The sequence below is a fragment of the Amphibalanus amphitrite genome, unplaced genomic scaffold (assembly GCF_019059575.1).
Source record: "Amphibalanus amphitrite isolate SeventyFive unplaced genomic scaffold, NRLGWU_Aamphi_draft 000279F_arrow, whole genome shotgun sequence".
NCBI lineage: Eukaryota > Metazoa > Arthropoda > Thecostraca > Balanomorpha > Balanidae > Amphibalanus > Amphibalanus amphitrite.
Window position 1 is genome coordinate 335,034 of NW_024881774.1, and position 14,035 is coordinate 349,068.

At 45.1% G+C, this 14,035-nt stretch overlaps 1 protein-coding gene across 1 annotated transcript in view; it reads right to left on the reverse strand.

The window, feature by feature from the left end:
- LOC122387256 overlaps nucleotides 1-14,035 on the reverse strand; it is a 30,679-nt gene that overhangs the window by 2,328 nt on the left and 14,316 nt on the right. The window contains exons 4-10 of the mRNA XM_043377315.1: nucleotides 10,978-11,164; nucleotides 10,110-10,224; nucleotides 9,263-9,360; nucleotides 7,534-7,584; nucleotides 7,093-7,151; nucleotides 2,928-3,012; nucleotides 2,564-2,706 (exon numbers count right to left, since the gene is read on the reverse strand). Coding sequence (XP_043233250.1) covers nucleotides 2,564-2,706; nucleotides 2,928-3,012; nucleotides 7,093-7,151; nucleotides 7,534-7,584; nucleotides 9,263-9,360; nucleotides 10,110-10,224; nucleotides 10,978-11,164 — 738 coding nt within the window. The remainder of the gene's footprint in view (nucleotides 1-2,563; nucleotides 2,707-2,927; nucleotides 3,013-7,092; nucleotides 7,152-7,533; nucleotides 7,585-9,262; nucleotides 9,361-10,109; nucleotides 10,225-10,977; nucleotides 11,165-14,035) is intronic.

The window sequence follows — 14,035 nt, forward strand, 5'->3', positions numbered from 1 at the left end:
AACGTCCCCCAGGCCCGCAAAGGTTGAACTACATAACTACATGTCTTGGACTACATATTCGTATATCGAGGGTTCGCATCCCGGAGGCGCCGCGTAGTTTCAACCAAGTCCCCAAGAACCGTTTCAACCAGACTTTATTTTGATGTGGTGTTAAATGTTAGCTGTATCATTTATCAATAGTTATTCTTATCTATTAACCCTCGCCAGGCCAGGGCCTTTTCCATAACACGAACAGCCAGGGGGGGGGGTGTAGGTACGAACCCCCCCCCCCTGGCTATTGCCTCCTATGGCACTTAGAAACGCTAAATTTACAGGGTAGATGGGCCCTCAGGAGTTCTCACCCCTATGCAAATTTGGTTGCTCTCAGTCAATATTTAGAGGGATTTTGGGGGGTATATGTAAATGCGAAAATTTACGTGGGGTGAATGAAAAGTTTTGAGCCTAACACAGTTACATGTGACGCAGGTTAATGAAAATTTGGGCACACATTTTGCCACTATTCTTAGGTGTGTACACCAAGTTTTGAAGTCCTAGTCCTTTTCGTTTCGTTTTTAGAGCCTGTTAAAGTGAAGGAGATTCCGCGTTCGGTGAAAAGAGAGAAAATCGAGAACCGAGCTTTTATAAAGTATTGCGATTTCAAAGCCATGCCTTCATCTGAAATTAAAAAGGACCTGAAATTAAACTTATTGGTTGTGGCCCATCATATGGCACTGTTTAGGTTTGAGCTGCTAATTTCAAGCAGGGCAGGAACAGCCTCCAAAATGAACAAATATCAAAAAACGCCGTAGAATGTGACGAAATCAGAGAACATTGACCCTGCTCTAGGGGTGTGGATGCCTGGATGCTGGATCAAAGACTGTGACCTCATCAGATAACGGTAAGAATGGACATCTCCAAGGAGCAGGCTGGCGACATTCTTACCAATGGGTATGGCATGAGAAAGGTCTCTGCGTATTGGGCCTCTTGGCTTTTTGCTGCAGAGCACGACGAGAGATGTGTAATGACATTTGGCGCTAGTTGAAGCAGATTCTGAGAATTTAAAGTCACTTTTCGCCACCGCTGATAAACTGCGGGTGTTTCACTTCAATCTAGCATTGGAAGAACAGTGGAGTCAGTGAAAGAACGTCTCTACTCTAATCTGGAAAAATTAAATGTCACAGTCACAACAAGGAGCAAAGTGTTCCGTAATTGGGAAAATAAATGGCATGTCTTGCAAGTGCACTCCTTTTCAAAGGGTCTCACTGTAATGGGGCATTACTAGGATGACCCACCGATACACTTTTGTTAGAAAATCAGGAAAATCATAACCCGCGCACCGACGGGGGTCTGCGCCAACTTAGTACCGACGGGGGGGGGGGCGGATGACCGCCCCCCCCTGAGATCTCGAAAACGAAGCAAGATAGCGACAAGCGGTAAACGGCATCGGATACGCACGGTCAAGATCTACAATTTTTACTAAGGTCATTTTCAGGTCAGGTCAAAGATGACGTCACAGGGGTCGAAAAAGTCAAAATGGCGGCGCTAAATATGGAGAGAGTTTTTCTCGAATAACTTTCGAATTAGTCAAGATAGGAACAAACTAAGGGCATCATCGTGATCCTCTCGTCAATCCGCATCGAATGATATATATGTTGACCTCGAAAGGTCAAGGTCAAAGGTTGACCTCAGGTCACGTGACCTCGAGGTCATCATGTATATCATTCGATGCGTCTTGACGAGCTGAACACAATGAGACCATCCACGCGTCTGTATCTTGTTCCTGTACGGAGTTATTGGCCAAAAACCTTTGGTGACCTTTGATGACGTCACATGACCTCACAGCTGCCCAACAGCAAAACAGACCTCAAGGTAGTGAAGGTTGATCGTATATGAAGTCATGTATGTATATGGGGCCATTCCGACCCGTTTTAGTGGTAAAAACAGGAGTTGATTTTTCCCCCATTGACTTATAATGGGGAGGTCGCGAATTGACCTGACCTTAGGTCACCGATATCAAACTTCCGAGATATACAAATTGTAGCTACTAATGACCTTATAGCATCCTGCGACTTTCAAAGGCCTCCGACATCTACTGTAGCTCTGGCACGGTGACAAAGTTGCAAAAAAGTGACTTGAGGTTGGGTCATTCAAAGTGACCTGGTGACCTGACCTGAAAGGTAGGAGGTTCAAACTTGCACACCATGTGTAAAATTGATAAGGGAATAGTCATACCAAATTTCGCGGCGCTACGCGCCGCGGTTTTCCCGCTATTCGCGAAAACCTCAGGGGGGGGCGGATATCCGCCCCCCCCCCTCGGTGCGCGGGATAAGGGCAATGCTGATAAAATTGGTCGTGTTGTTTCACCAGGACAAAAAAAAAATCGGGGTATTTTTTCACTGGTTGCAATGTAAACAATCAATTACTGAGCCTTACAATGTATCTCAAATATATATATATATATATATATATATATATATATATATATATATATATAATATATATATATATATATCAGACAAGCCCATCCAGGAGATTGGTTTGCCCCTACGCAGCAGACTAATTACGTGACCCCTGGAGTACTGACCCGCCGGTCGGCGACCTTGTCGTTTTTGCCAAAGAGCAAAACCACGGGTGCGGTGACATTTTCTGGGTAGTAGAGCGGTGGATGGGGTTGCCCATATGCTTGTTGGTTTCTCCTAGGGCCATAGTCGAAACGCTGAAAATTCCCTGCAAAGCGGAACAAAAACCGAAAGGCTGAACAGGCAAGACTATCATTTTGCCAAGAAAAAACAAACAGGTGACCCATTTCTATTAAACAAACAAAAGGTTACTGTACTTTGATCAGTACACATATATACCAAAACGTTCCAGTCAGATTTCGGATAGTGCTACCACTGCCCCCTGACGTCAATAAAAAAGGTGTGTAAATCACCTGCTAAACAGCTTACCTGACTTGATGGCCTGGTCGAGCTGCTGGATTACCATGTTGCCACAGCCGGCCGGCACGTGTGTCAGGATCACGGGTAGAGAGTACTGAAACCCAATAGATCACCATAACAAATATACAAGAGGAACAAGATTTGACCCACAGTGTATGTATATAAACCAGTAAAACGCCTTTTGGGCGAAGAACGAGCGAGCGAGATAGTGAGCCCTGCACGTGCGGAAGGGCGAGAGGGTACTTCCAACGGGTTTGTGCAAAGCATCCTTCTAACCGGTCGCTAGCGGTGTACCAAATTTGAACGCAATCGGCCCAGTCGTTCCTGAGATCTGGAAGCGGCATTCTGCACGTGCGCACGTGCAAACGGGGTCCAAACTGACTTTTGCACGGCACCCTACTAGCTGGTCCCCAACCGTGTACCAAATTTGAGCACAATCGGCTCAGGCGTCCTCGAGATCTGGAAGCGCCCCCTGCACGTGCGCACGTGCAGTAGCACCCTAACCGCAACACATGGGAATGCATTATGCAATGCCTGGTGGGTTGCCTACCTGTATGCCATGTTTCAGCGAAATCGCCCCAGTAATTACCGAGTTATTGAAATGGGAACAAAATTTGGCACCTCCTCTTTTGGTATTTTGCACGTGCAGTGGGGGTCACTCACATAGATCAAGAGTATTCGACCGTCGCGTTGGTAGAAGGGATGCAGCTACCCTACAAAAATTACCGCAAGGCAATCGCCCAAACGGCTGCTGAGATATGACTTATGAGCCTCTCAAAATCACTACTTTTGCAAAACAGCTTGAACAATGAACACCCTTGACTTTTCACGTGGCACGTGCCACGACGGTCACAGACATGTATCAAAAGTAGTCAATTACGGGGTAGAAGGGATGGGGCTACCCAGCAAAAAAGACTGCAGGTCAATCGGTCTAGCGGTTGCTGAGATATAAGCATCTCAAAAGCGTTACAGGCCGGGCCGGGCCGGGCCGCTCATACTGAGATTTTTCCGTTATATTGAAAAGACTCGCTTCGCTCGCTCGCTCGTAATAACTTCACCTTTACGCCACTCTGCACCACATTTCAGCATGCGTCGTTTAGTATCTGTAAGAATCTTGGATCAGACTCCGTTGGATCCAAGCCTCAAGTGTAGCCAAATCACATCTAGCCGTGGATCACGGTGAAAGGCCGTTATCCCGCGACCCGTTGGGGGGGGGGGGAGGGAAGGGGCGGGGGCAAAGGCCCTCTCCCTGTGGGTTTTCGGAGATAACTCAGAAACGGCTGCGAATTTCGACTTGAAACTTTTTGTACTTCTCCGGACATAAATTTTACACAACGTCCTGAAAAAAATTAGGTCCCAGTTCATCTCAGGTCACAAGCTATAGAGGTCAAACTGAGGTCATGTTCGGCGATTTTTTCGTCGAAAAAGTTGTTCACGGAGAAAAATCGCAGAAAATCAGGGTTTACACTTATCGATTCAAAAATTGGACCGTAGGTATAAAAAGTATGGAGAACAGAATCGCTATCTCGAGATTTCGAAAAGATAAAAATCTCGATCTAGGGAGTTTCTAACTCAACATTTAGATTTCTTGAAATGTTTTTGAAATTTGGGGAAATTTTCACAAAGCCGGAATATATGTTACAGAACCCCATGTTGGCCTAACACATGCCAAAAATTAACAAAATATCTCTAAAACTGCCTGAGATATAGCAATTTGAATGACTGAACAGTGAACAAGTAGAGGCTGTTCTTATGACGTCACAATATTTTCGGTATTTGTGCTTGAAATCAGTCAGGAGTAATATTATGATTCTTATAAACCTCTTGCTGACTGAATATGATCGTTAACCTTCGCCCTGGTGGGGGGGGGGCCATTTTGGCCCCCCCCCTGTGGTTTTTCAGCGATAACTCAGAAACCACTTGAGTTAGCGCCCTGAAACTTTGTATAGCTGTTTATTCAACATTTTTACATCATGTCCTTTTTTGGGGGGTTCGGGTGAGGTCAGGTCAGGTCACAAGGTCACCAAAACTGACACCACCTCTAAAAAAGTTCAAAGCTCTCTCAAAGGCACAGCTTTTATCCGATCGATGTAAAATTTACAGTACTTGAAGATGTCGCCCAGCTCTACAAAATGGCTATCTCGGATTTTTTATAAATGTGACCTAAGGTCAGGTCAGGTCATCGCTGCTCCCCATTATAAGTCAATGGGAGAATCGAAAAGTAGTTGTTTTTCAGCTAAATCGGGCGTGATTGTTCCTATATTTCGTTATTGAAGTGTCTTGGGTCAGCAAATCACAGCCCATGTGAAACCATTTGCTTGTGACCTCGCTGAGGTCACGCTAGGTCATCTCCCTGGTCACCAGAGGTCACCAGCGGTTTTTCTGCACTTACTTGTTATTGAATAGAGATAGAGACTCCGTTCGACGTTTATCGTGTTTGTCTCGTCAATGCGGATCGAATGATATGCAGCATGACCTATTTCGGTAAGGTCATGACCTTGACCTGAGGTCAAATTTTCAAAATGACCTTTCGAGGTCAAACTATATATCATTCGACGCGTCTCGACGAGCCAAGCACGATGGTGCATGAATCGTTTCTCTATTTTCTCGTGATGCATGCTATAGTTAAAACATTTTCAACGAAATTTGCCAGTTGACCTTGCTGACCTCTGTAGGCCAAACCGTTGAGCTGAGGTCAAATCTACGAACCTTGGCGAAAGAGCTTGAAAAGAGCTATCGATTGCTTTTTTCTGCGGCTCCTAGCTCTTCTAGTTTCCGAGCTACAGCGAATATTCCGGCAACACCGAAAACACTGAAATTTGACCTAGATGACCTCTAGCGACCTCATATTGACCTTAGCGAAAAAATGACCGAAATACTTTCGAACGTACTTGTTATGGGCTTTCGTTTGCTTTTTTCCGCGTCTTCCTAGCCCTCTTCGTTTTCGAGTTAGACGGGGGGGTCATTTTGGCCCCCCCCCCCAGGCGAAGGTGGCTCAGACCCAACCAGGCGCGGGTTAACGTGACTAAAGTCACTTATACGTAAAAATTAGTTTTCGTTGTAAACCGGTACAATTTGACCTTATTTGACCTTCCTGTGACGTCATAGGTCCAAGAAAAATGATCAAGGAAGTTTCTGTGGATATATGACATGTCTTCATAAAGACTCGATATTCACAATTCAACATCCTTTCCTTATGATTCACCAGTATTTCCTGATTGGTAGAGGCTGATCCATGTTGTGACGTCTCACGTCACAGGTCATTATCCACTCAGGTGACTGTCCTAGTGTCCACCTGCCAGATGTATCATATACATTATCCAGACTCATTTTGAAAACATAGATTTCAAATTAATGACCGACTTATCGTCATTGCAAAATGGACTGATTTGACCATGTTTGACCTCCCTGAGACTCACAGGTCAAATATCAGGTCATCCATATCCTATCTTGTGCATCTCGATGAGCTCTTTCGATTGCCGTTGGAATTTTTCCGATCGGCTATTGGTTCCGGATATACGACGGGGGCTCTTTGCCCCCCCCCCCACAGGACGTGGAACCTGCCAGAACCTCAACGGGGCGCGGGTTATGATCAGACGATAGGCGTGTACCTAATACAGTTTTATATAAGTCTGCGCGCAAGCGCTGGGCCTCGAACCTCAATATATGAACCGGATTCAATACGTAAACGCAGGTTGTTTAAATAGGCAAACATTTTTCGCTGAATTTGTGTTTTTTTCTATCAATAACGAAGAGCCGACGCATTCTAGGCGTAAGTGCCCTCAAGGGAGAAAACAGCATGCAACGTGGTGAAAGCCGCAGCACAAACGTCTGAAGGGTCAATGGAAATTAGTTTTGGTTTTCACTTAAGTAAGATAACGGGTAGGTACTGGGAGGCTGCAGAAGGGATTTAAAAACCAGTTCCTGAAATATATCATTTTATAGATCACCATATTATCAACAGGCTCCTAGCGAGTGTGAGGGCAGTTACCAGACGGTATTAAACGCAGGTTGTTAGAAATAGACAACACTTTTCGCTGAAGTTGCGTTTTTTTATTGATAACGTAAGAGTTGACGCATTCTAGGCGTACATAGTGCCGTGAATAATTCTTGAGATACCCCTATAATACACCACGAACAAATCTGCGTGAAACTCCGGGATACACAGTAATACCTTATCCAGCTGTTTCGGGTCCCCGCGGCGTACATGAAGAACAGTATAGCGCAAATAGGCTTGGTCGGCGCGTATTTGTTGCAGAATATCTTCCCGATCCGCCCGTTTTGGGATCGTAAGGCATCGTCTCGTACATGCCGAAGAATTCGGCCAGCCTCTGGAAAGTTACGGAACTGATTAGTATTGTGGATATTGCCTGATGATGGAAAATGTTGTCAACATGACACAATGAAGGATGACGCACAAGAAAGGAACTTAGAACAATAAAGACGACGTACTTTCAGGAAAACAAAGAGCGCTATTGCATTCGCACTGCACACTGAATCAGACGTACAATCTGATCAGTTTAATATGTCAATATGCTGACCAGAGACTTGATAGTCCCTCCTGGTAAACTCACGTGGAGCGGTACTCTAATAGGCACCATTTTCTTCGCGAAACCCGGTAGTACATTCTTGTGGAGATAGGAGCCATGGCGACCATCAGCCGTACCTGGTGTTGTAGGACGGTAATAATTCATCATAGCCCAAAAACCATGTGCCTGGGCGGAATTCAAGTGAAGTGGTATTTCGACCCCGCCACCATGAATTACATCAGCTCATGAATCGTCATACTACCAGCAAAGTGCCTTTAACTAGCAAGAGCGGTACCCCCAACTAAACTGCGAGCCACCCGTACCTCTTACGGCGTACCAAAACTCAATCCAACTGGACCAGCTATTCTTGAGATGCAGAAGCGGCACCCTGCATGTGCGTTAGTGCAAACTGTGCGTAATGGTACACACACACACACACACATACAAAAAAAAAATAGAACGCAATTGTTTCAGCCGTTCTCGAGATGTGGAAGCAATCCTTGCACGTGCGCACGTGCATGAACTTTACCGTTTATTCGAAGGGCCTACTACTGCCCAAACTTGCATTGCAACAAAATCATGGACTCAATCTCCGATATAGCTTATTTGGTTCACTTCTTTGCCATAACTACTCATTTCTATTTGTTGAATATCAGGAGTTGTTTATGATATTGTTACAGTGTTGTTGTAGTTTACGATAAAATTTCCATTCAAAATACAAATGAAGTGAAAAAATTAATGCAGCCATCATAACCGCAAACGGAATATCAACCAATCCAGATATAATTACGATCGAGCGAGCGCAGCGAGCGAAGCGAAGTCTTTTCAAGTACAATATAGGTAACGGAAAAATCTCAGTATGAGCGGCCCGGCCTGTAACGCTTTTGAGAGGCCTATCTTAGCAACCGCTGGACCGATGAGGCTGGGGTCTTTTTTTTGCTGGGTAGCCCCATCCCTTCTACCCCGTAATTGACTACTTTTGACACATCTCAGTGACCGTCGTGGCACGTGCCACGTGAAAAGTCAAGGATTTCATGTTCAAGCTGTTTTGCAAAAGTAGCGATTTTGAGAGGCATATCTCAGCAGCCGCTTGGGCGATTCGATTGTCTTGCGGTAATTTTTGTAGGGTAGCTGCATCCCTTCTACCAAAGGTCGGATACTCTTGATCTATGCGAGTGACCCCACTGCACGTGCAAAATACAAAGAGAAGAGGTGCCAAATTTGTTCCCATTTCAGTAACTCAGTAATTTCTGGGGCGATTTCGCTGAAACTTGGCATACAGGTAGGCACCACCAGGCAATGCATTCCCATGTGTTGCGGTTAGGGTGCTGCTGCACGTGCGCACGTGCAGGGGCGCTTCCAGATCTCGAGAACGGCTGGGCCGATTGCGCTCAAATTTGGTACACGGTTGGGGACCGGTTAGTAGGGGGCCGTGCAAAGTCAGTTTGGACCCCGTTTGCACGTGCGCACGTGCAGAATGCCGCTTCCAGATCTCAGGAATGGCTGGGCCGATTGCGTTCAAATTTGGCACACCGCTAGCGACCGGTTAGAAGGGTGCTTTGCACAAGCCTCATTGGAAGTACCCTCTCGCCCTTCCGCCCGTGCAGGGCTCACTATCTCGCTCGCTCGTTCTTCGCCCAACAGGCGTTTTACTGGTTAGTAGTAATGATGGCCGATGGGATTAGACTCGGTATCCTCACTCTCATTCTCAGCATCGGAACAGTGACATCTATACATCTATACATCATATGTATTAATTACAACATGCTTATATATTTGGAATATTTCTGGAAATGTACATACGTACCTACTTACTTATCGAGTAACCAACGTAGAACAGCTCATTTTCTCCGGTGTTTTGCAGGATGTAATCGATGAAAGCTGGATTGTCATATTTGGCATATGAATCGGCTCTGGAATGATAAAAAGCAGGATTATACGAGAACAGGTATTTTCGTAGGGGACATTTTTAAGTCGAAAAAAATCAACATCGTTAAAACAAAATCACATGAATTACATTTCGGCGCTAAACAGGCCAGTGCTTAAGATAATTTTGGCATATCTCGTCAAAACGACCAAGTTTGTTGAACAATTTTAAGTTTTTTTTCTCGAACATGCTTTATCGTACAACATGCTTTATCGTATATAGTCACCTGGCATCAGTTCGAAACATTTGAACAATTCACAAGACTCCTAAACCGAAAGTAACAAAACAAGTAGCAAATGATAGGTCCCCTCTGCAGACTTATTGGCAAGCAGTTTTTACCTCGTAAGTCGTCGTTCTATACTCTCCGAATGCACTTTTCAAACCGTTTTTTTTTTATTCAGGCCTCCCATGAAGACAAACGTCCCCATTTTCGTTTCTCTTTTCAATAAGCTTACAACCAAATCACACCAGTACCTTCCGGAACGCTGCCAGGGAATGCTGATCAATCGGCAACTAGTATTTAGAACAAAAAATCTGCCGTTCAATACGGTATGCAGTAAGGCATGCAAATACACATTGCACAATGCACAGTGCACACGCGTGTAAGTGCATGTAGGAATGTAATTGGATATAAGACCGAAAAAGGGAAAGCATGTGGACAGCTCACTTTAAAAACTGCGCTTGAAATCCCTTCTGTCCAGTGGAAGACGGAACTGAGAAATTGAAGTTACTCACGTGAAGTTCCAGTATTCCCTAGTATCAGTTTCCAGGTTGACGTGTCTCTGCGAGTATAAATTTCCCCTATTGTTTCCCAGCCATACGTCATAGCCGGCATCCGATAGCATAAATGCTGCAACGAAAGGAATCGGGTGTTATTTTGTATCATAATTTATTTGAAATTATGATACTTAGGACAGATGCCTTTCGCGTTAAGGGAAAGTGATAGCTCGCCCAGTATTCCGTGTTCATCTATCAGTATTCAGTAAATTATCAATCATCCGTAGGTTCAATAGCCTTTTTTAAATTATCAGATTTTTTTTCAAGTTCGAGAATTTTTTTTTTTTAATTCCCATTGGGTAGAAGGGTACATGTGAAATGCGATACATTTTATATTTTTCAGCTGACTGGATATTTTTGGTGTCAAAAATAAAATATTCATGGTCAAGAACGGGGAGTAGTGCATGGCGCGCGGGGGGCGCGATACAGAAGCAGCGAGGTTTTAGTGACGAGCTAGTAATCAAGTTGGATCAAAGGTGTGGGGGACATGGGTGGAGCTTTTCCAGGGACGTTGGTGGGGCAAAAAGTCGTCAAACCCACAATGTCCGATTATGAAGGCCTCACTGAATTAATTCCTATCATTACAGATATAATATTTGCATTTAACAGACATTCCAAAGCTCTTCGATGCAAAAAATAAATTTGCAAATCAACAAAGTCTTAGAAACCAGCTTACCACCAACTGTATAGGAAGCTCCGCCCCTGGTGGGGGATGTTAGCCATCATTACCAACCGAGTAGGCCAAGGGTGTTACAAAGACAAGGTGAAAGGAGGGCGCTGAAAGGCGTTACTGACGCAGGGGTTCAAATGACTGTTGGGTACTGACGCAGCGGTCGGCGCGGGTTGATGATCCAGCCGGCCGAGCTGGCGCGCAGTCCGTGCAGTAGCAGCACGGGCGGGCCGCCGCGCGCCTCCGCCGGCGGTGGGATGCGGTGCACCTCCAGCAGGTATCCGTCGGCCGTCTGCACAGTGTGCACCTGCACCGGGTAGCCGGCAGCGGCGATCAGCTCCGGCTGCGGCGCCGCGAACACCGCGGTCAGAGGGCTCACACAAGGCTATAGATTCCCCGGCTCACCGGGGGACCAGCGGGAGGGACAGAGGGGGCCTAGCTCACCGGGGGACCAGCGGGAGGGACAGAGGGGGCCTAGCTCACCGGGGGACCAGCGGGAGGGACAGAGCCAGAGGTGAGAGAGAGAGCATTTATTCTCACTAGAACATAAAATTCATAAATAACAAACAATTGAGAGGGGACTTAGCTTACCGGGAAACCGACGTGACGAACATTGGTCAGAGGGCTCTGTTTGCCGAGGAAAGGGGATGGGGACTGGGGAGGGGAAGGACAACAGTCAGAGGGCTCGGCTCACTGGAACAAAAATGTGACGGGAGGGGCAACGGTCAGATGACTCGGGTCATCGGGAAACAACAGGGGATGGGGTTTGGGGAGGGGGGGGGGTAAAGGAACTGACGCCATAGTCAAAATCAGACATAGTTAGTAACCAATTTAGATTAAAGTGACCATCCCATCTTAAAGGTAGTGTGCCACCTTTGAAAGATTTCCCATTTTATTTTTCCTAGGATAAGAAGCTTCTGTTTTTACCTAATATCGCAAAAAAAATCAAAATGGGCCTGGAATAGTGCCTTTTTCGCCTAAAAGTTTATCGGTTTTTAGATATGTATCACAACTGTAGTGGGCTCACCTGCAAACAGGCGTCGGGCAACAATCGCGAATGCGGCGCACTTGTGACAATAAGCAAAGGTCATTATAGTGTTACGACCATACGACGTACGGGAATGAGTTATCAGCTGTCTAATCGTAGACAACACAATGTCGAGCCTTAAACTGTAAGCCCGTATTGGTATTGTTTCTTTTATTTGGCTGTCGAACATTATTTATGGTTTGAAATATGATTTTATGTAAAATAATTGATATGAAAAAGCCGTCTTATAAGTTATGACCCCATTTCACCACACGCAAGTGGCAGAAATGACAATGATCAGCTGACGCATTTTTCTTGGCCGAAGTCAGAGCGCGCGGCCCGACGCACCACGCGTATTTGGAAATTCCGACCTCGACGAGCATCAGAAGCCAACTAACAGGCGTGTTCGAAACCGCAGGAGCTGATGATGAACGGGTTTATCGAAACTTGATTGGATGAGCATATCGGTAATAGCGATTTCAGTGTGTGCATTCATTGTTCATAGTGGTGTGAAATGTGGTTGGGGTACGACCGACAACCCGTCGGGGCGAATTTCGCACTGGGGTACTCAAAATTTGAAGAATTTAAGACGTTTCCATGAGTTTTGAAGGTATGGATAAGTTCTAAAAATCCGGTTCTCCTTATCTGGGCCATTAACTCCATACGGTCCAAGAAAGCTGGCACACTACCTTTAACATGAGTCTTGAATTGAGATGGCCAAATTGGGGTCCCTGTCTTGCAATTACCGGTTTGGGCAATGGGCATTCACAACATCGAGAAATGTTTTGATTCGGAGACATTTAGTTTCAAAGTCTGTTGTTTTCGGATTCTCAGGGGCTAATGCAATTGAATGCCCGCACTGGCTTTGTGCCGTCAGCGCAGATCTAGCGATTTTTAAGTGTTATACTTACACCTTGGTAAGACAATTGTTGCTTTAGTGGTGTATACCGTCTTGCGCGCAACATCTATCGCGGCTTATATGATTCCAAATTATTGCTCACAAATGACGTCATAGGAACAGCGTAGGCTCCCCAAAATAAACAATAATAAATAAAAGTCTAAATATCTCAAACACAGGTTAATACTTTTCGGTGAAATTTGGTAGCTGTTTATGTTTACTCCTGAACCACAATAGATCACTTTTATGCCAATTCATTTTTTTAAGGTGGGAGGATCCGTTTAGTGATCGGGACTCTTGATGGCCATCGACGTCGGCAACGGCGTACAGATAAACGGCGTCTTTAAGATGTTTGATTAGTCATTTGTTCACCAAGCCTAGCGCTTGAAAAAGTTTAACGACTTACAGCCTTACATAAGCTAAGATACGAAACAGACAACTGTGAGTGGCATTCAAGTAGGGGAGAGTGGGGTAATTTGGCCGGTGGTGTAAATTGGCCGCCCCCACCTGTACGATGTCTATTAAAAGTGAGTGAAATAACTATTTCTGTCTCTATTCATTTGTCATGGGTAGAAATAACTGGAGGACAAATGTCAAAACTTTGCCCCTCGTAGTTTTATTCAAAATAAATAAACCGTTAATTTCATTAGAAAATGGCAACTTTTGCTTCTGTTTACAAAGTTGTGTAACATGTAGTATTTGGGCTAAAAACGAATTCAGACATCATAGCGCGATTATTGGGGGTGTTCAGCGGTTCCAAGAGCATTTTCATCTAATTCCGTATAGCCGTGATGACTTAATAGACAAAAATTTTCAGAATGGCAATATGGGGTAATTTGGCCGGGACTAGCGGGGCAACTTGGCCGGTGCGCTCATGGTCACTTTGCTAGGACGGCCGAGTTTTCATGGTCAATTGTACCATAAATGACATGATTCATGACCAACTTTGACTACTTTGATGCCTTACTTCCGATTGGTCAACTGTAAGAGCATGTGACGTCATCAAAGGTTACCAAACGCTTTTTGCTAATAAATGCTCACATAAAAATGGTACAGCCGCACAAATGGTCTCATTCTGTTCAGTTCGCCAAGGCGCATCGAATGATATGCATGATGACCTTGAAATCACGTGACCTTGAGGTCAAGCGACCTGAGGTAACGTGACCTGAGGTCAACCTTTGACCTTGACTTCTCGAGGTCAACACATATATGTTTCGATGCGGACTGACGAGAGAATTACGATGGTACTCGAAGTTTTGGCCTAGCTTGATTACTTCAAAAGTTATTCG